The 20006-nt window shown below is 31.5% G+C and overlaps 3 protein-coding genes across 8 annotated transcripts; 2 read left to right on the top strand and 1 right to left on the bottom strand.

The window, feature by feature from the left end:
• Positions 1–5176: 5176 nt before the first annotated feature.
• Positions 5177–6784, top strand: LOC126682165 (protein ELF4-LIKE 4-like). Of its 4 annotated transcripts, XM_056105796.1 has the most exons (3): positions 5177–5444; positions 5811–5892; positions 6291–6784. In XM_056105796.1, exon 3 carries the CDS (start codon positions 6329–6331, stop codon positions 6671–6673), a length of 345 nt encoding a protein of 114 aa, XP_055961771.1. In that variant the 5' UTR covers positions 5177–5444; positions 5811–5892; positions 6291–6328; the 3' UTR covers positions 6674–6784. The 4 variants fall into 4 exon arrangements, with proteins under 4 accessions (XP_055961771.1, XP_050233711.1, XP_050233709.1 ...); XM_050377754.1 differs by lacking the exon at positions 5811–5892 and having other exon boundaries at positions 5177–5455; XM_050377752.2 differs by lacking the exon at positions 5811–5892 and having other exon boundaries at positions 5180–5444.
• A 1643-nt stretch (positions 6785–8427) lies between these two features.
• Positions 8428–12357, bottom strand: LOC126682164 (uncharacterized). 2 transcript variants are annotated; one of them, XM_050377750.2, is made up of 9 exons: positions 12078–12356; positions 11894–11980; positions 11172–11230; positions 10981–11076; positions 10789–10866; positions 9967–10029; positions 9426–9599; positions 9242–9337; positions 8428–8654 (listed from the first exon to the last, which is right to left on the bottom strand). In XM_050377750.2, exons 1-9 carry the CDS (start codon positions 12304–12306, stop codon positions 8583–8585), a joined length of 954 nt encoding a protein of 317 aa, XP_050233707.1. In that variant the 5' UTR covers positions 12307–12356; the 3' UTR covers positions 8428–8582. The 2 variants fall into 2 exon arrangements, with proteins under 2 accessions (XP_050233707.1, XP_050233708.1); XM_050377751.2 differs by lacking the exon at positions 10789–10866 and having other exon boundaries at positions 12078–12357.
• Positions 12358–13321: 964 nt separating this feature from the next.
• LOC126682352 (uncharacterized) lies at positions 13322–19014 on the top strand. Of its 2 annotated transcripts, none has more exons than XM_050378005.1 (9): positions 13322–13548; positions 14262–14380; positions 14656–14833; positions 15280–15338; positions 16264–17079; positions 17620–17745; positions 18147–18419; positions 18494–18550; positions 18655–19014. In XM_050378005.1, exons 3-9 carry the CDS (start codon positions 14701–14703, stop codon positions 18808–18810), a joined length of 1620 nt encoding a protein of 539 aa, XP_050233962.1. In that variant the 5' UTR covers positions 13322–13548; positions 14262–14380; positions 14656–14700; the 3' UTR covers positions 18811–19014. The 2 variants fall into 2 exon arrangements, with proteins under 2 accessions (XP_050233962.1, XP_050233961.1); XM_050378004.1 differs by having other exon boundaries at positions 14218–14380.
• Positions 19015–20006: the final 992 nt, after the last annotated feature.

Genomic DNA, 20006 nt, shown 5'->3' with positions numbered 1-20006 from the left:
AAATCAAAAGTCGGGGATATCAAATATAGAATCTCCGGATCCGTAATAATAATCGGTTTGGTTCGGAGATTTTATTTTTTGATATGGTTCGATTCGGGGATTCGTTAATGGTTCGGTATGGTTTGATACGGATATCACTAGAACCACGGATATTATTTTATTTAAAATATAATCTCTACTATATTATAATATATTATTTTGACTTTTAAAATTAATTAGCTACTCATTCATTCATTTTTTTATATATTTTCAATTATCATGAATAAATAATCATCAATAAAATAAGAAGGCACAATATGTATATTTTATCGTTCGATTTAATATTAAATTTTTAATTATTTGATAAGAGTACTTTTATCTATTTCAAATCTAAAACTATATCATTTTTAAAAAAAATATGTAATGTGGTCAATGATAGAAAATAATGTATATGTAAATTGTTCATATCAATTTTTGAAAAATACTTTTAATAATTACTAAATATTTGACAAATTCATATAATTTCTATTGAAATATGTAAGCAATTTTTTTATGTAAATTAATAATTTAAATATATATATATATATATATATATATATATATATATATATAAACTAAAATTTTTAATATATATTATTTAATTTTATAAAGCAATTTTAATATTTAGTAATTCAAAGTTAATACGAATATAATAATCAAATTAACAATTAAATATATATATATATATATTCAGTTTTTTGGATATAAGTTCGGTACTTCGGTCCGGTGTGGTTTGGTTCGGTTCTCCGTACAGTTATTTATAAAAAATTCAGAACCGTACCAATAAAATTTTCGGTACAATTCGTTTCGGAGAAAAATCAATGGTCAACAGATATTTTTCGGTCCTTGATATTTTGGTTCGGTTTTGGAGATATCCAGAATCTGTGCACACCCCTACTTCGTATATCAATTTATTTCAAATAGATTACTAAACTATGATTTACTTCAAAAAGATTACTGAACTTTCAATTTGTTTTAAAAAGGATACCAAACTTTGATTTACAACAAAATGGATACCAAACATTTTTATTTTATTTTTGAAATCACCAAACGTTTTTTTATTTTAAAAAATCACGAAAAGTTAATTTTTTTCATCTGTTTCAATGATCTGCCACTTTACAAATGACTTAAGTAGCAATTTGCCCCCTCAACTTGTAAGCAAAGGTCAATTAACACATAAATTAACTTTGTGGGCAAATTAGTCATGAACTTGCATATTATGGGCAATTAGCCCATCAAATTTTAAGCTAATGGCCAATTGCCCATAATCAACAAGTTCATGACTAATTTGCCCACAAAATTAATTTATGTGTTAATTGCCCATTGCTTACAAGTTGAGGAGACAAATTGCTACTTAAGTCCTTTACAAATTATATTTCATCTTTTAGTTAATGATAAAAAATAAACAAAAACATAATTAAATTTCAGGAAATTGAGCATTGAATTGTGTAAAATCAAGACTATTTGTTTCAATGTTGTTGCAGATCCAATCACATTCACTCTTACTAAACTAAACTAAACTAAACAAAATGCTGTAATTATGCACAAAAAATAATCTCCTATAAGCATATAACACAAAAAGCTAGTTTTTCCAATCCAATAATGTTTATGAAAATTCATTTGATAGTAAATAGCAGTTCTTAAAGTTTCGATGACAAAATCGACGGGTTGTATTTCTCCCACGCCCATGTCCTGAAGACTGTATATCAGCTTCAGGATTGAAATAGTTACTCATCCTATGGTAGCAGTCTTCTAGTTCTTCCATATTCTGAAAAAGTCGCATATGTCATTATCATGCAGATATATGTGAAAAACAGTAACTCAATATAAATGCATTTTTTATATAATTAGTTCATACCAGTTGGAGATCTTTGATTGTAAGCCTTTCCATATATTCAATACCTGTAATTACCGGCAATGTATGGGTCGAAGTGAATCTATCGAAGATGTTCATAGCTAGATATCGAACGTTAGCATCGAATAGATCATCCCTGGCGCTCTACATCAGATTTCACATCCCATTCAACAACCTATTAATTACGCCCTTAATCAAAATTAACTAAAATGGAACCATTGGTTTAATTCTTTTATTATTCTTTAGTTCATGTTAAAAACCCTAAATATTTTGAAGTTCTCGGTCGTTTTCTCAGGATACAAGCAGAAGCAAAAGTAAAACACAATCTTTTCTTTCTAAGCTTTCCTACTAACCAAACAGACTTTAGCACATGTTTATTTTTCAAGAAAGTAAAGATTCTTTTATCGTCGCAAATTTTCTAATCAAGCAGACAGTATAAAAGCGTGATTGAAATACCAAAAAAAAGAAAGATTTGAAACTTAATGAACAGAATCTTCGAGCCTTTAAAATATAGATTTGCTCCAAGAAAACTATCAAAATTTGGTAATGGGTTATTTAGCCCTCTGAAAATATATATCAATGGAAGAAAGGGGTCAATGCAGCCCTCTCGAACTTGTATCACAGGTCAAACAAATTACTTTTAACTTTTTAGTCAATTAAACCTACAAATTTGTCTTTTAGGATCAAATAAGTCACTTTTAACTTTTTTAGTCAATTATATCTCCAACGGAGGTCAAATAAGTCATGCATTTTAGAGGTTAGTTGACCTAAATTAAGAGAGTTTGAGGATCTCGTTGATTGATAAAATGAAAAATGACTTACTTGACCCGAAAACACAAATTGAAGATCTAATTGACCTAAAAAAATTAAAATGAACGTATTTGATCTCAAGATATAAGTTTGAGGGTCGTGTTGACCCTTTATTCATATGTAATTATTTAAAAATAATCTGACAATCAGGTCCTTCAATTTTAAGAATCTTTTTATATAATTATATTGAAGGAGTAAATGATATTACAAAATATTTGATTGATAAAAATAAAATATAATTTAACTTATTTGTAAATTAACCTATAACTGAAGAAAAACATTATAAATTCCGGTCTTAGTCGTACCACTGCCTAAACATTAAGGGGGAAAATGAATATTTTTCTTAGAAAAAAAAGGAGCGGGAAAATAATATGTTAGCAGAAGCGGTTACACTTGCATAAAAAGAAAATGAATCACTAGTTAAAGCATAAACATAATAACGCAATAATCAAGATCAAGAAGCTCAATCATTAAGATCAAGAAGCTCAAGAATCGTCGAGCTCAATAATAAAGTAGTATTTCTTATTGATTTTATTACATGTCGTCTAAATGTGTCTAAGTTTATAACTAAAGACTCGATTCTTGCACCAAAAAATTGATGGTAGTGTTAATTAAAAGATAAATTCAAGGAGTGTATGATTTTCAAGAGTGAATTCAAATTTCAGAACATTTTTATGCTCCTAATAGCTTAACATTTTCATCAAAAGAAAGAACAGTTTAATTGCTTAAGAGTGGCAAGTGACAATTCACAACTAATCTCAGCTCTAATCAATAATGCATTATTTATTAATGAATTGGGTGATATACTTTAAAGGAGATTAGAACTGCTGCAAGGGCTTTTTGTTTTGTAACTTGGACTTTCACCTCAAGACAAAAAAAATACTCTTGCTCATCATATTGCTGATGATGCTAGAAATGAAGAAGAAAATTTGTATTGAAGAGGTTCTTGAGAATTGGTTGGTTGCTTGGAAATCAAATTTAGAGAAGATTAATAGTTAGTAGTATTTGCTTTTTTTTCTATACTTCCTGTGAAGGTTCTTATTTTTTTAATCACATGTAGAATTGTGGACCAACCATTAATTACGAAGTATGTGGCATTATTAAATATAACTACCAATTAGTAATAAAGAGTATTTACAAGTATCAATCTAATTTTTAAGAGAGGATTCTATTTAGAAATTGAAAAATGAAGCTTGAAGATGATGTAGAAACAAAAAAAAAAACCATAAAGGAATGTCATGTCGCCAGCAAAATTGTTTTAATTTAAAGTCTCACTTCTTTTAGTAAAAAGGATATATTTGAGCCAATTTGGAAAGATAATGTGTATTTTTGAGAATAAAAAATCATGAGGTGCCGATATGATCTTTAGCTTAAGCATCAGGGGTATAATTGAATTGAGCCAAAAAAAATTAATTCGATTTTTTTCCCAAACTAGAATTAATTATGAAGATTAAACTTACAATAAGTGAAGACCATATAGCAAAAGACATATATATGATCTTTTAAATTTTAAGCTACTAAATAATAAGCAACAAATCAAGATACAAGCAATAAAATAATCAAAACTAAAAAAAATTCTAAACATATATCCCGAACATTAACACAACGATTATGTTGAGAGGGTATTTTGATATTTGTTTTTTCTCGATTTATCATTCGATCCGCTCGATCCATTGAAGTCTACTATTTCCGATCTTCATCTTTATTGAGATTCTAAAAGATAGATTTACAATCTTTCCATTTTTTAAAATCTACAAGACCTTAAATTTAAAAGCTCAAACAACTATGGATAATTAATCCTGAAGATCACTGAACTTTTAAATTTTTTCATTTCAGTCACTAAACTATTTTTTTTTTCATTTTGATCAATGAACTTTCATTTTTTTTTTCATTTTGGTATTTTCCTACCAAAAATGCTTAGGTGGCAGCCGGAATTAATTTTTTTTAACCTGAAAACTTACCATATATGCATTGTTTGATCCAAAAAGTTATTTTTAAAGTGAAATTATGTATGTATGATAAATTTCCAAAGTAAAACTTGTAAAATCCGGTTGTCACATGTCAACTTCCGGCTGCCACCTAAGCATTTTTGGCCTGAAATACCAAAATGAAAAAAAATGAAACTTTAGTGATCGAAATGAAAAAAAAATAGTTTACTGACTGAAATGAAAAAATTCGAAAGTTCGGTGATCTTCATGATCAATTACTCAACAACTATAAAAAATCTTGAGAGATCTAAGAAATCTAATTAAAAGGGTAAAAAGACCTTAAATTTTATTCAAATATGATAGAATGAAAAATTCAAATCGGAAATAAAATTTTAACAAAGACTTATTGAAATAAAAAATAGATCTATAATAATTAATAATATAGGCGTAGAGAAAATGATTTTCCGACTAGCGGGTTTTGACCTATTTCAAATCGAACCGAATTGAACCAACCGATAGGCCTACTTCCTAATTCCTATAATCAGAGGAACCAAAAAAAGAAAAAAAGACAAGCAAAGCAACACAAACGTTAATGTTATTTCTTTGTTTTGTGTGTACAAAAATACAGCATATATCTCAGCGACAGTGAATGAATAAATGAGTATCTCTTCTCTCTCTTATTAATTTCTTGATTCTCTTCATCATTTCACCACTCTCTGTCCTAGATTTCATTCTCCCAATTCCTTTTTCTCGAGAAAATTTCACTCTTTTTCTCGAGAAAACTCGGGTCCTTGAGCCCATTTTCCCTGCCAAAAATGTTCAATTTCTTCAAGGTAAGCTAATGGTAATTCATCTCAAGATTACATCTTTTCTTTAATTCTTCAAATTTCTGTGCTGTTAGACTTCATGGGTAATCTTGTTTTTAATTCTTCTGTTCATTCTGGATTTTCTTGTTTAAGTTTGCTGTTTTGAGTATATGAGCTAGCTTCTTTGATTTTTCTTAATTTTGTTGTTGTTTTTTCCTTTTTAAGAGATAAATATGGATCTCTCTCTGCTGTTATTTAAGTTAAATTTAATTTAATACTTTTTTTTAATCATTTTAAGTTATGGAGATTTTCCTTTTTTGTTTTGTTGTTTTCTTATGTGAGGACTTTTCTTAGTTATTCTGTGATTGACTGAGTAATTCTTTTTGGTATTAGATTTTATTCTCTACTTGAAAATCTTTAACTTGGGATTGGGTTTTTGGAAAGGGAAAAAAAGTTGCTTTCTATGTGAAAAGAGGTAAGCTTTTTTATGTTATAAAGCAATCCAGTCACTTCTGATTAATACATTTTCTTGGTCCCCTATGTTTGTTTCTTGAGAAAACAATGGACCAAGAACACTTAACAAGATAAATGATTGGATTAGACTTGCAAAGTTAATGATTTTAGATTTTTAGATACTACTAACTTTTCAAGATGAAAGTTTTAGGTAGGAAGAGTTAAACTTTTTATTTTTCCCTCTAGTTTCTTACCAAATTGTCTGGTTGAGCCTCTGTTTATGGAATAAAAATCTGTAAAAGTAAAAAAGATGAGATAAGATAACAAGGGATCGAAAAGTTTCAAATTTGGTTGTTGTGTATAGTTCTTTAATTGTTCTGTTTGTTATTTGGTATGTAATGAATTAATTTTTTGATACAGGAAAATAACTGGGTTTGATTGACAGAAGTGAAGCTGAAATGGAAGGTGATTATTTTCCTGGCATTGGCAACGGAATACAACTCGATAGTAAGGTTTCGCAAACAGTCGAAAAGAGTTTTATGCAAGTTCAGGACATTCTTGATCAAAACAGGTTGCTAATCAATGAAATTAACCAAAACCATGAATCGAAGATTCCTGATAAGTTGACTCGAAATGTGGGGTTGATTAGAGAGTTAAACAATAACATTAGAAGAGTAGTTGATCTTTATGCAGATCTTTCTACTAATTTCTCCAGGTCATTGGAAGCTTCATCAGAAGGAGAATCAAGTGGAATTTTGAAGTCCAGCGGGAAAGGAAATCAGAAGAGAATCAGATCCGGGTAATTCGTGGAATTTATAGCTTTTATATAGATTCTGTATTTTCTTCATGATGGAATAAGATATGTAGTTAACAATGGTAAGATAAAGAAATTAATGATCTATTCTTCTGAGTAATCCAATTGTATGTTTTCAATTTCAGTACAAGTTTCACCATATAACAAAATCTTCGATAATAAAAGCTTACATAACTAATTTATCTCGTTGAATCATATATGTGCTTCTGTCTGTCTAATTCCATGGAACTTGTGGTTATAAATTGTTATCAATACTTTTTCTTGATCTTTATAATGTATGATTGACCAAAGCTTGATGCCACTATTGAGAAAATTTTGAAACCCTTAAAGACCACTCATTGTTTAGGTCGTTAGAATCGCCTTTTAATTGACGAACATCATCATTTTCTGGTGATATACCATGATCTGCTTTTGATGTGGACTTTCAACAACCTACTTTATTCTTTTCCTATGTTTGTCAAAAGATTCCTCATGATGTCTGCATACTATTTGAAAATTACTGTAAGGATTTTATGTATTTTGTTTAACATAACTTTTACGTGACACCAATAGTGTATCGAACTCGGGTTTTACATTCCGCTTTTCGTCTTTTTTTGACTGTGTGGAGAAGTGGAAACATGCACTTCTGTTGTGACTTTGCAGATTATTGGCCTTTTTAGTTGAAGATGCTTTAGTAGTACATTTTGTTAAAGCAACTTTTTTTTTCAATCAGTAAACAGCTGTGATTTAGAATATCATCTTTAAGATGATTATTCTTTTGATCACTAATTCTCTCTGTAAATCACAATCTCTTAATTGTTTTTCATTATCTTCGCTCTCGATTAAGATAAAGAAGACGCTACCTTAGGCAGTAGTTTAAGATAATCACAAGGGCCCCATCATACTTTTAGAAGTGGAGCTGATTAAACTTTAGATTATCATTTGCTAATTAGGTTCCTTGCTTCCCTCACTAATATTCTCTTGTTTTACCTTTTATTCTTTTAAATTGTTAATTCTGCAATGATCTTTCTCATTTCAACTTGATCTTGTCCACAAAAAGAAAAATGACAAAAACAAACTATTAGATAGAAAAAAGTGGCTTCTTGTGGAGCCATAACTTTTCTTTTTAGGTACATTTTCTTGTATTGTTCATGGAATCACTTATTAGTTTTCTAGAACCATGTGGGCATGTGGTAGGCTATTGTCCGTAAATAGGTCGTGTTTTTATGTCGATTTTCGGCATTGATGATATAGTAATTTCTCCAATTATTGATGCTTTTTTAGTGTAACAGTATTTATTATGGAATTAGATTGTGACTTTTAACTCTATGAAACTGTTACTGTTTTTGGTTCTACTTTTCTAGGTTTTTCTCTTTTGTGAAGCAACCACAGTATCATTTATTTCTTGGCCAAAAGTTTGATTTGAATGTCTAATGTTTGCCTTTATATGTTTCTGTTCGGAAAAATTATTACGTAAACTATGTCTACCGCGTCATTTTTGAACGGAGCCAATAATATTATAACATAAAAGAGTATAATTTCATGTATTGTGACCCACATTGTGCTTGAATCATGCAGGCCATATCTTTATTCTTCATCATCTACCCATTATCTCAACTCTCAATTATTGGATCTCAACTTTTCATCAATGTTTAAAAATTTCAGAGCCTATTATAATTTTTTAATACTGTCAGTGTCTGCACATTCAATTCATATCTCATTTTTGTATTTTGTGAACTTATGGTTTGATTGAAAGAAAAATAGTAAAGATATTAATCATAATTACATTTTTAAAGTGGTGGGTGTAAAATAAGAACAAAGATAATGTAAGCAATCCATTTGCTTTAAATGACCAAACTGAAAATAATAATTAAAAATGGGACAAATTGATGTGTTTTCTCCAGGAAACATCATGGAAATTACTCTGATTTCTCCATTAATCTGTCTAAACACTCTTTCCAATCTGAAACCTTCTCTTCTCCATTGACCACCTATTATTTGTCATACAACGTACACATTATGGTTTCTCAGAAAGTACAGTTCATGTTATTATAAAAAATTGAAGGTTACATGTAAATTAAGTCACGAGATTATAAATAAAATATGAACTTTAAAACTTGACCAACTCAGTCACAAACTTTCATATTTTGGCATCGGGACTAGATATTTTCCGTTGAAAAAATGCAGATGTGGACACCATGATATACACTGTTTCGGCAGTCACATCGACGTTTCTTCAACGAAAAATAGACCGGGGTTCTGATTTGACAAAAAAATGAAAGTTCATGACTAATTTTGCCATATAGAATGTGTGTATTTTATCATTTAACTAAGACATAGGAATTACTAGCAGAGTGCATTCAGTTCAAACCAAATTGAGCTTGGTTAAGTTTGTATCAAAAGTGAACTGGATTATTTCAACTTTCAAAATTCAACCGACTAAAGTCAATCCTTGCTTCTTTCAAATTAAGAGAAACAATAAGAAAGAAAGAAGCTTCTTGCACTGCCATTTCATGCACATAAATGTCGATCCGGCATGAAGGTTCAGCAAACATATAAATTTTCATGTTATACCAACCTCAAAGATGAAATTTTCTGGAGGAACTCTCTCGAGGGCTTGTACGCAAATGAAGGCAGCGTCCTCCTTGCTAAGAGTTCCCTTCTCTGCACAGCCCTGTCATGAGATTGTTCAAGTGTTTCTCAATTCAACCGAACCCTTTCGATTAACATTGTGATGGGAAAAATCTAAACAGGAACCAAACCTTTTCGAAGTTGAAACCTTGTGTTCCACCAGGAATATTTAGTAAATTGCCAACTCTGATAATGGTGCAAGGAATCCCTAAGGCCATTGCAGCGAATTCATCTCGCTCGGCCAATTTTCTTGCATTGTTTTTCATCATTGCTTCAATGCCACTACTACCTCTATAAACAGACAACTGTAACTTTATTAATCAACTACAAAGATCACACTACATGAATGGAGTTTATGAAAAAGTCTATAGCATGGAAATGGAAACGCTGCGCTGAAACGAAAAAGGAGAAACAATATGTTTTATAAGAATAGTTCAGAAGCAATGATGAAACATAAAATTCCAAAAGTTTTCGTGTAACATGGCGGAAAACCATAGAGGTAGAAAGATAAAAGATCGGGATCTAAGTAAAAAACCAATTTTAAAATAACAGTTTCATACTAATTCATGTATTCTGTTCATAATACCCCGTCATCCTAAATAGCATCGTCAATCAGCAAATCACAAATGCTTTTAGAACCTGTTTATAAGAGAGGGAGCAAGAGATAGATACCTGGGATAAGAGGATTACGTGTTTTACGCCTTTCAAGCTTCCAACATTAAATAGAAAACCTTCCTGTGAAGAAGAAAACAAGTAAATGGCTGCTTGAGAAGTTTGTGGCCAAGAAAATGGGGAACACATTGTACACAAGGCTCGAATCATCCTCGGATGACCATCAAATTTACAATTCAGTTACATATCAAGCAATCAGACAATCTAGAACCAAACAAGGTTCTGTTATGAATTACACAAAATAAGAATTCATTTTGAGTTTACTGTTTGATCAACTAAGTAGCACGGAAATAGAGATGGTGAAATGAGTAATGCTGAAACGGAAATAGAGATGGTGAAATGAGTAATGCTGAAACGGAAAAATGGAAATAGAGATCAGGTATTTCTTACAAGAATAGGTTATAGATGTAGAGTTTTTGAGTTTCAGAAGCATTTTCAAAAATGGGATTCGAGAATTTTTTTACAATATAGTTGGTCAAGGACAAGAACAGTTAAAGTAAAAATTTGGATTACTAATTACCTAAGTAACATGGTAATTGCATTTATAGGTGGAAGATCGGATGCAGCTATACTACAGAACCTTTCAAAGAAATGCCAAATATACTACTAATCTCTATATGTTGCAAAAATATAGCACGGCAACGGTAAATGCTGAAGCGGGAAATGGAAAAACAACGGCTTTTTACCAAAATATGTTAAAAAATTAAAATTTTGGAAAATATTTTGTAAAAATTGGAATGAAACTTCAAACATAGGACTTGACAAGGTTTTGTATAATAAAGCACTAATATATTATGAAAAAACCATACTATGAACACATACATTTGGGCAAATAACCGCACGAACACCTCTAAGAGCTTTATTTAGAAATAGCTTGCTACTTGTATCTCCAGCTAGTGACTTCGTAAGATCACAACTCAAAAATCATTAGCACTAATAACACCTAAAACATCATTTAAGGTGAGATAGATCAGGTTTTTATTGTATATGACAATGAATTATAATTGCAGTCACCTCAACATAAGTTCCAAAGGCCTCCATTGCACTTCGTTTATCTTTGACCAATGCTTTAACTTTAGCTCGTTTGACAATCAATGACAGTACTACCATCTACAAAAGCTAGAGATCACAGTGCTCAGATTAAGGCAATTTATATGAATTTTCAACTATTTGTTTGTAATTATGCAATTAATAGAGAAACACACCTGACCAATTTCACTATCTCCATCTGTGACAAGAATTGCATCCCTTGTTTCCCCTTTTTCTGCCCATTTTAGAATAAAGATCAAATCTTTTTTTCAAGAAATTGAAAGCAAATTATACCAAGATCACCAGGAACATCAATAGATTAAGGATAAAACACAAATAAAATCATAAAATATAACTGAGTTTTGCAATTTCAGTACGCACTTTAAATTTTAACAATTCCAAACATAAACTTTTAGTTTTTAACTATTCGAATCACCACTGAAATCCAATGAACCCACCTTACCATTCCGTTCGTCTTTTGTTCTGGCATTATACAGCAGCATAGACACGGACAAGGGACACTCGAACACGGATATGAAGAAACACTGTTATTTTAAAGTTTCTTTCATGTCCGAAACATCATGTGCCCGAAATGTTTCCCAAACGGGACACTCGAACACGGATATGACGAAACAACGTTATTTTAAAGTTTCTTTCATGTCCGAAAATGTTCGAAATGGTTCCGAAACGGGACAGTTATTGAATGAAATGTCCGTGCCAACGATAGGGTTTTCAATCAGGCTATTCAAATTTTAAAAGAAGTAACGATAAAATTAAAATTCAAATTCAAATTGCAAAAATTATAATTCTTGACAAAATTGCAAAAACACACTATATTCCATTCCATCATTTTATTGGCAATTAAGCCACAAATTAAGACACTAAAAAAACATAACACCTGAAAACCCATCTTCATCTTCAACAGTAGATCCATCTTTAGGAAGAAGTTGAGGTGCACCATACCATTTCCTCAACTTGGGTCCTCCTAAAATCAAGCAAACACACAACCCATTACCCAAAATCAAATCTTTCACAAAAAAAAAACAAAATTAAATAGTGCAGTGATCAGCAGTGTAGTGTACCTTCAATGTAGTCAAGAATTTGATCAACGAAGCTTATTTTTTTCTGGGCTGAGCAGTGAACAACGGCACGATCTTTTGTGATATGGAGGAGTGAAGAAGGATACGGTGGTTTACTGGGAGTATGAGATGAGAATGATAATGAAGATTGGCCGAGCAGAGTTGAAGAGAGAGTAACCGCCATTACTGGACTCTGAAGCTTCTTCAATTCTCCTTGTCCAACCGTTTTCATTCCCGCGAAAGTGGATAACTAAATAATGGACCACCTCACCTCCAATTTTCTTGTGTATATTTTAATTTCATTTGAAATAATAACTACAACATTATCGAATTGAGCTTGTATGTAGTTTTTGTTTTATCACCAAAATATTTTAATTAATTAAATTCTAAAGAGTTTAATTACTATCTACTTTCTCCCTTCAAATTTGGCATAATGGATACAAAAATCCAAACATTTTTTATTTTTAATAAATCTAAACAAAAATTTAATTTTGATTTTATAAATTAAAAGTAATTTTAGCTCATATTTTAAAATTATTTAATTTATAGTACTATGCATCAAAAATTAATTATTAGATATCATATATGTAAAAATAAGAAAATAGTATATATATATATATATATATATATATATATATATATATATATATATATAAATTGAACAATTATTAAATCAATCAAAATTACAGTTAACTTTTTTCATGTCGGGTTAAAATTACTAAAACTGATTTTTTTTCTGTTAATTTTTCTTTTAAAAATGATAAAGAGGTTTTGGATTAAAAAACTGTTAGCCCTACTTATTTAATTACCCATCAACAATTGTAAATAAATTTTACTAAATATATAAAAAAAATTAAATTTATTATTCACAAAATTTAATTTAATTTTTACTTGTTTGTGTTGTTTTTTTTATATTTTTTATGTCAATAGTTTTAAAGTAAGTATATTTTAATTTTTTAGTATAACTTAATAATTTTTATTGTAATTTAATGTTTTTAATACTTACTTTTTCATTATTTTCATATTTTTATTAATATTTAATTGACTATTATGTGAATGGGATAATTATAAAATATACAAAAACAATTGTATATTTTGAAGATTTATTTAGCAGAATTGAGGCCGGGCTTAATCGAGTTTGGGCGGATCAGACCAGGTGCCTGGTCCAACTATCAACACTAAGCTAGATAAAAGCAACATAAAAAAGAGCCGGAACTCACGCGCCTTTATAAAATGCAAATCCAGTAAGAAATTTGGAATCCGGAACTGTACCAGAGAGTAAACACACACAGCGTACTGGAAAAGCGAGCCAAAAATCAACACTCAACAAAAACTTTTATGTTTTTGATTACTCATTACTCATAAAATTATCTATTTTTAATCTTTTTTATCAAATTAAACTTCTGCTAAACCATAAATTCAGTGACTTTTAAATTACTTTGAGTCGGCTCAGTCAGTAATCTCCACTCCTATGGTGAGTCAATACTCTTAATTATCTCACATTTTTTGTTTATTTGTTATTGTTTAATAAAAGAAAGCTGATTGTTTTAGGAATTTGGATGAATTTGTGTTGGTTTTGAGCTGAAATGCAGTTTTGGTTTATATATTGTTGCTGGGTGTTGTGTATTTTCTTGAATTAAATTAGCTTTTTGCTAGAATTGGTTTTATGTATTGAGGATAAATTAACATTATTCTGTTGGGAATAATTTATGCATTTTCAGATACCCAAATTAGGAAAGTTTACTTCTTGAAGGGTGTTTAGTTTTGTTTTTGTTATTTAATATTTGAAATTTTATGTTGTTAAACAACCAAATAGTAGGAAATCAGTAAACTGGTTCACTTTTTGATGTGAGTTTGTATTGTGTTTTTGTTGATAGCTAAACTATTAGAGTCACTTTAGTTTGGTTTTGGTTGAAAGAATTTGAAAATTTGGAAATTTTGACTTGTGGTGTAGGTGAATTGCAATGTATTTCTCGACTCATTTTGTTTGAAAAGTGATGCTAATGAGTTTCTTGGGAGAGAGTCATTGTTTTAGCGATTTGGGTTTCGAGTTTCTTTTGCGTATTGTGGATAGAATTTAGTCGTGGAAAGGAAAAGAATTGATTATTTATTGTATCTTGTCTATTTTTGTTGGGGTTTTCAGTTTGTATATTTGAGTTGCATGTGGTGGATTTTCCATGGAAACAGAGGTTGGAGTTGAGGGTAATGGCAGAGGGACTTTTGAAGACGCTAGGATTGCGAATGATTACCCTTCCTTGTCTTCAACCAAACGGCTCACTGATCCTGTTGTCTACAAGCTTGTTCGGGTAACTTAACTTGTCCATTTTTTCTTGATTTTATTAATTAGATAATGCAACTCAGTTTCACCTTGTTATTACTGCTGGTATTGCTATGTTGATTATTGTTTTACTGGCGATATAATATCTAGATAACATTTTATTGATCCTATCTTGTATTCAAGCGAATGAAAGTATAATCTAAGGGATTTTTTTCTTTATCCTTTTTGGAGTTTATGCGATCATATGGCTTTTATATTTCGTAATACTTAACTAAGATTATAAAGTTCCTGTTGATTGGGTAGTTGGAAGGAGATGGGAGATTGGTGCCGGCTACAGAGGATGAAGTTATGGAAGTTGAGGGTTTGCTTCTAGATGAGAAAAATGAAATGCATATTGTTGCAGACACTGGGCAGGCTGTTGGCTGTATTTCCAATGAAGGATCCTCACCTGGTGTACTGCTTCGGTTGGAAACCTCAGAAGGTTCGTTTTCATTAATTAAAGTACTTTTTATTACATTTGGAGCTCTAAATGTAAAGGTGAAATGATATTATTTTTGTTGTCTGCATAAGCTTCTTTTGTATGTGATGATTTTCACAAGTGTCCAATAATGCTTGATTTTAAATATATGTCATCTTCAGATAATTGCTAGAATGTGGGGATTAACTTTGCTGTTTGGTTCATTTCATCCTCAAAACTTATGTTTTGTGAACCCCTTGTATTAAATCTTTTTATTGCCCATAAGAATAGAGCCAGTTTCTTTATTTGAATTGTTTTTGTATATTGGCTTATCACAATTCATGCAGAACAGAAAATTTCCCCATTCAGAACATTTTAAAATCTTGACAATCGTCTTTTTTTTTAACTTGTGTTTTAGGTTCAATGTAATCTTTTTTATTCTCTTATTGAATTTAAGTAATTGATGGCAGGTTTGCCACAGTTTGAGACTACAGATGTTGCTCCAGACAAATTCAATCGAAGGCTTGAGGTATCTTTGAACTTCCTTACAATGAATTTCTCCTTTTTAAACTTGAAGGAATTAATGCTCTTCCATTTTCCATACATACTTTCACTTCCACCACCATGCTACTGCTGTCGGTTCTGAATGCACTTTATGCTTATGGGTCCTTACAGTTGGCAACTGGCATTGATGGAAGTGCAAAGTTTTACGCTGTGTTGTAGGCTTCTGGTTGCTTATGACATTTTTATCATTTCTTACTGTGATAGGAAGTGTACTTTCCTGTCAGGGTATATTCATGCAATGGTCTAGCAATACGTTTGAAGTGTTCCTTGTTTGTCTAAAATGAGAGTCTGGTGAATAGGAAAGCTGAAAATATTTACCCTGATTTTAAGAATATGAATCTATTTTAGACAGACCAAGAAAAAGGGCAGCAGATGCTTTCTTTGCTTCTTGCAGAAATCATCTTTTTGTGTGAAGTTGCATTGAATTAGGTTGTGGAAGATAATTTTCTTGCAGGGACTTGGAAAAGAATGTTATAGTTTCCATAGATGTACTCTTAGAGAGTTTGAAACTGAATGTGTATTAGTAATTTGTGTTTAATATTTGTGAGGAATTTCAATTTGCATATCATTATTTGGTGGCGTCTTTTTTGTTAATGTCCGGCTATTTGTTTCCTCTTTTAGCTATTTTCTGCTTATTCATTGTCAACCATGCAAGTAATTCTTTATAGTTGAACTACTATTGGTCTTGGAAACATTTAGATGGTCTTTAAATTATATAGTAGTAAATTGAGCAAATGTTGCAAAAAGTGAAAGATGATGAGAGGCTCTGCTTAACATGTGGATCTCCCCATCATTCTGCTGCTTATGTAATTATATGTAGCCAGTGTTCTGATCAGCGTGATTAATGGTCTGTTATTGATGAGAAGTTCCAATCTTAAATTCCTTTGTAGGAAATTGTTCCTTCCTTGGTGTCAAGTATGAGTGAGAGCCATGTGTATCAGTCTAGGAGCTTTGGTGAGTGCTCAATTCCTCCTGAGAAACTGATAGAAGGTGGATCTGCGATTTCTGCTGCTGCTGCTACTTCACCATCTAATTTTTCCAAGTTACAGGAAGAAATTTGCTTGGATAATTTGTCAATTAAAGAACTTCATGAAATGTTTAAAGCGACATTTGGCCGAGAAACTACTGTCAAGGATAAGCAGTGGCTTAAGAGAAGGATTATCATGGGATTAACCAATTCTTGTGATGTTTCAGAAACAACTTTTACAATCAAAGATAACAAGTTGATTAAGAAAGGCAAACAAGAAGGTTATGATAATGTTAATGGTGCCTTTAAGAATGATCCAGTTATAGGAACAATGAATGTTGATGAGGAAGGGGCACCAATTAACCATGATAACCAACTGGAAGATTTTCAAATTGTTGCTAACAAGAGAAACCTTAGCCTAGGTGACAATTCTGGAAGTGAAGATCATCACTCTGAAGAAAGAGCAGTCAAACGAGTTCGGAAGCCTACAAGACGGTACATTGAAGAACTTTCGGAGGTAGAATCAAAAGAATCAAGTGGGCGGGTAAAGACGTCAGTTAATAATTCTGGGCCTGCTCAGTTGTCATCAAATTCTCATAGTAGGTCTGTTAGAAATGTCGCATCAGATGGGAGAACTATCATCATGAGGTTGGATTCCCTTGGAGGATACAGCATTCAGATTCCATGTGTTTCTCGGGCTCGTAGAAGTCGTCCGAGGAAAAATTTCATGGCTCTTCTGGTACGTAAATATTCTTATCCGGAGCATTAGATGTGTCGTTTGTTAGACTTTCGGATTCTAGTTTAATTTTTTTTGCTTGTGGGAAGCCTTTTTGGTTTTTGATAGTTACCATTGTTTTCTTCTTCCTAGGACTACCTAGCATAGATTGTACTCAGTTTAGGCTGTCGTTATGTGTCCAGAAGTTAATATTTATGGAAGCTTGCAGTTGTGCAGGTTTTTCCTATTCTGACATGGAGTTATGAGTTAACTTGTGGTACTTACATCAATGAAATGTAATTTATTGGTCAAACTCAAAGCCTCACTTTTGAAAGCTGGTAATGTCATTTAAGATGTCAACGCTTTGTGGATTAAGATTAAGATGCTTATTTTACTTGCTGTTACCATCTGTGCGGCTGTAAATATGTTTTGCCCTCTCTCTCTTGTTCTTTCTCTGTGTCCGTGTGCTTGGGTCCACATTTCCTTGCATATATATCTTTTTGCTCGATATTATTATCATGATTCATGGCACCAATTGGTTTTCTTGTATATTGCACATTTCAGAAGTTCAATCCAAGTGGTGTGAGCATGACAGCTACACTAGTAAAGAAGACACTTGCTGAACACAATATTTTATCAGATGATGAGAATGGGAAAAAAGTCGAGAAAACTCCACCTGCTCCCTTACAGGTTCAGCACCATCATCCAATATTAGTTATAAATTTGTTATGCTTCTATAATATTTCTTGCATATTGGTTTTCACTCTGATTATTCATCCTTGGCACTGCATTGTCTTTTCTTCTCGCATTTACTTTATATAATTTTATTCAAGTTATATACTTATCATTCTCTGTTATAATGAGAAATATTGTAGCATGTCATGTGTATTCTACCGGAATGATCTATGGTCCGTCCCCCAGCTTGCAAAAATTCAAGCTCTTACATTTGCATATGCTGATTTCTACCAAATTAATTTTTGTTCATGTAAATATATAATGATAATATCCAAAGTTTTGTTTTCATAAGTTGATTGCAGTGTGTGCTATTGATATTCGTGTTTCTTTTTATCACCTTATATACCGGTGTACAGGACAAGGACAGACCAGTCCCAACCATGGGTGCAGTTGAAGTGGGGAATCAGAAGGTGCCGAAGCAGGTGGATTCGTCTGGGGATTCAGACGATAATACAGCTACTGTGCCAACGTCGAAAGGGGGGATTAGGAGGAAACATCATCGAGCTTGGACTCTCTCTGAGGTTATGAAGCTAGTGGAGGGTGTATCTAGGTATGGGGCTGGGAGATGGTCCGAGATTAAGAGGCTTGCTTTTGCATCGTATTCATATCGCACATCTGTTGATCTCAAGGTACGCCTTTAACACTTTGCCTTTAGAGCTCATGTTTTCAGAATGATTAGCTGATGGAAAATTTTACTATTCAGGACAAATGGAGGAACTTATTGAAAGCTAGCCTTGCACAGATTCCTTCAGATAAAGGGGTGAGCAGTCTCATCTATTGCCTTCTTCATCCATGCAAGTCATAATCGGAGATTTTATATCTCATCGCCTTAAAATTGATCTTAATTTGTTGATTACAATGCAGTTAAACTCACGAAAAACAGCTGGTTCAATGCCGCTTCCGGAGACAATTTTGTTGAAAGTTAGAGAGCTAGCTGAGATGCAGTCACAGGTACCGTTGAATCAAAGCTCAGTGAAGGTAGCTAGAAATACCGGTAGTGGTGTACATGAAAAACAGTAAGGGCTCTTAGGACATTGTAACTATTAGATTTTAATTGTAAAAAAAATGACTAATAAGAGCATAGATGATGTTGGTGCACAGGGCAGAGTTTTTATGAGAAAGCACCAAAACAGTAGTGAGAACATACTTAACAGTCTGAAAACCTGATTTTGAGAAACTATGATGAGATTTTGGCCAACCAAAATAGAGGGAGATTAGATGAAAGGAGTTCCTCAGCATGTTTATGTTCATCTCTTGCTCGTGTCGTGCCTCTTTTTTTTTTATTACAATGACTGAGAACCCGACCGAACTGATCGATTGGCCGACTCCTTCATATGTTAGGGTCGAAGAACATTGTCCCTACCAGTAGGTATGCCCGTGGGGACTGCCTATAATTCGCTGCTCTGTCTGGTGTTGTATTTTTCATTGTTGAATGGAGTTGGTTTCATTGACCATGCCTTAATTTCACAGGGAAACAATGGCCACTCAACTAGTAGAATAGAATGTGAAATAAGGCTTCCTACTTGTACTGAATGAAGAAAAAGTTGCATGAAGCAAATGAGAGAAACTGAAGTTTTAACATTAAAATAAAAGTTTAACTCATAAATAATAAAATAATACAGAACTACCATGAGTTTTGGTTCAAGTTGATTATCTAATTATTTTTATATTAATACTATTATAAATAGATTTTTGAAAGAAACATCTTTAGAAGGATTTCATTTTTAAATGCATCATACTAATATAAATAGAAATATATAGTGTTAAAATTAAGTAAAAATAACCAATGAGGTATAACTCAAATGGTACAAGCGCTAGGTAGCAATCTGTTAGGTCGTGGGTTCGATTCCTCCCACAAGCGCTCCCCCACCTCAATTATCCAAAAAAAATAATTAAAAAATAATTAAAAAATCAATAGTAAATTAAAAAAGTTATGTACTATTACAATTATCAAGTTATATAATTCTAATTTTTAAATATTTTAATTTTCAATTTTTAAGATAACAAATCGATAATACATTATACTTGAATATAATGTATTCAGTTTACTTATATTATGTTTATATAATAATGCAATGTCCAGTTTTGATAAAAAGATCAATTTTCCACTATTTTATTATTTGTTATGTTATATTGCAATCGAAGCTATAATTATTATTTTAAATATTATAATTATTAATAAAAAAAATAAAAATTATTTTGCAAATAATTATAAA

This window comes from Mercurialis annua, linkage group LG5 (genome assembly GCF_937616625.2).
Source record: "Mercurialis annua linkage group LG5, ddMerAnnu1.2, whole genome shotgun sequence".
NCBI classification, from domain to species: Eukaryota; Viridiplantae; Streptophyta; class Magnoliopsida; order Malpighiales; family Euphorbiaceae; genus Mercurialis; species Mercurialis annua.
The sequence above is the reverse complement of the archived record's forward strand: the minus strand, read 5'-3'. Positions and strand labels throughout refer to the sequence as shown.

Coding starts and splice junctions, on each gene's coding strand:
- LOC126682165 (XM_056105796.1), top strand. CDS start 6,329: ATGGAAGGTGATTATTTTCCTGGCATTGGCAACGGAATACAACTCGAT.
- LOC126682164 (XM_050377750.2), bottom strand. CDS start 12,306: ATGAAAACGGTTGGACAAGGAGAATTGAAGAAGCTTCAGAGTCCAGTA. Junction 9,600..9,966: donor ACGTAATCCTCTTATCCCAG/GTATCTATCTCT, acceptor ATAAAGTTACAG/TTGTCTGTTTATAGAGGTAG. Junction 8,655..9,241: donor CAGAAAATTTCATCTTTGAG/GTTGGTATAACA, acceptor GACAAATAATAG/GTGGTCAATGGAGAAGAGAA.
- LOC126682352 (XM_050378004.1), top strand. CDS start 14,252: ATGGAAACAGAGGTTGGAGTTGAGGGTAATGGCAGAGGGACTTTTGAA. Junction 17,080..17,619: donor AAAATTTCATGGCTCTTCTG/GTACGTAAATAT, acceptor TGCACATTTCAG/AAGTTCAATCCAAGTGGTGT. Junction 17,746..18,146: donor CTCCACCTGCTCCCTTACAG/GTTCAGCACCAT, acceptor ACCGGTGTACAG/GACAAGGACAGACCAGTCCC.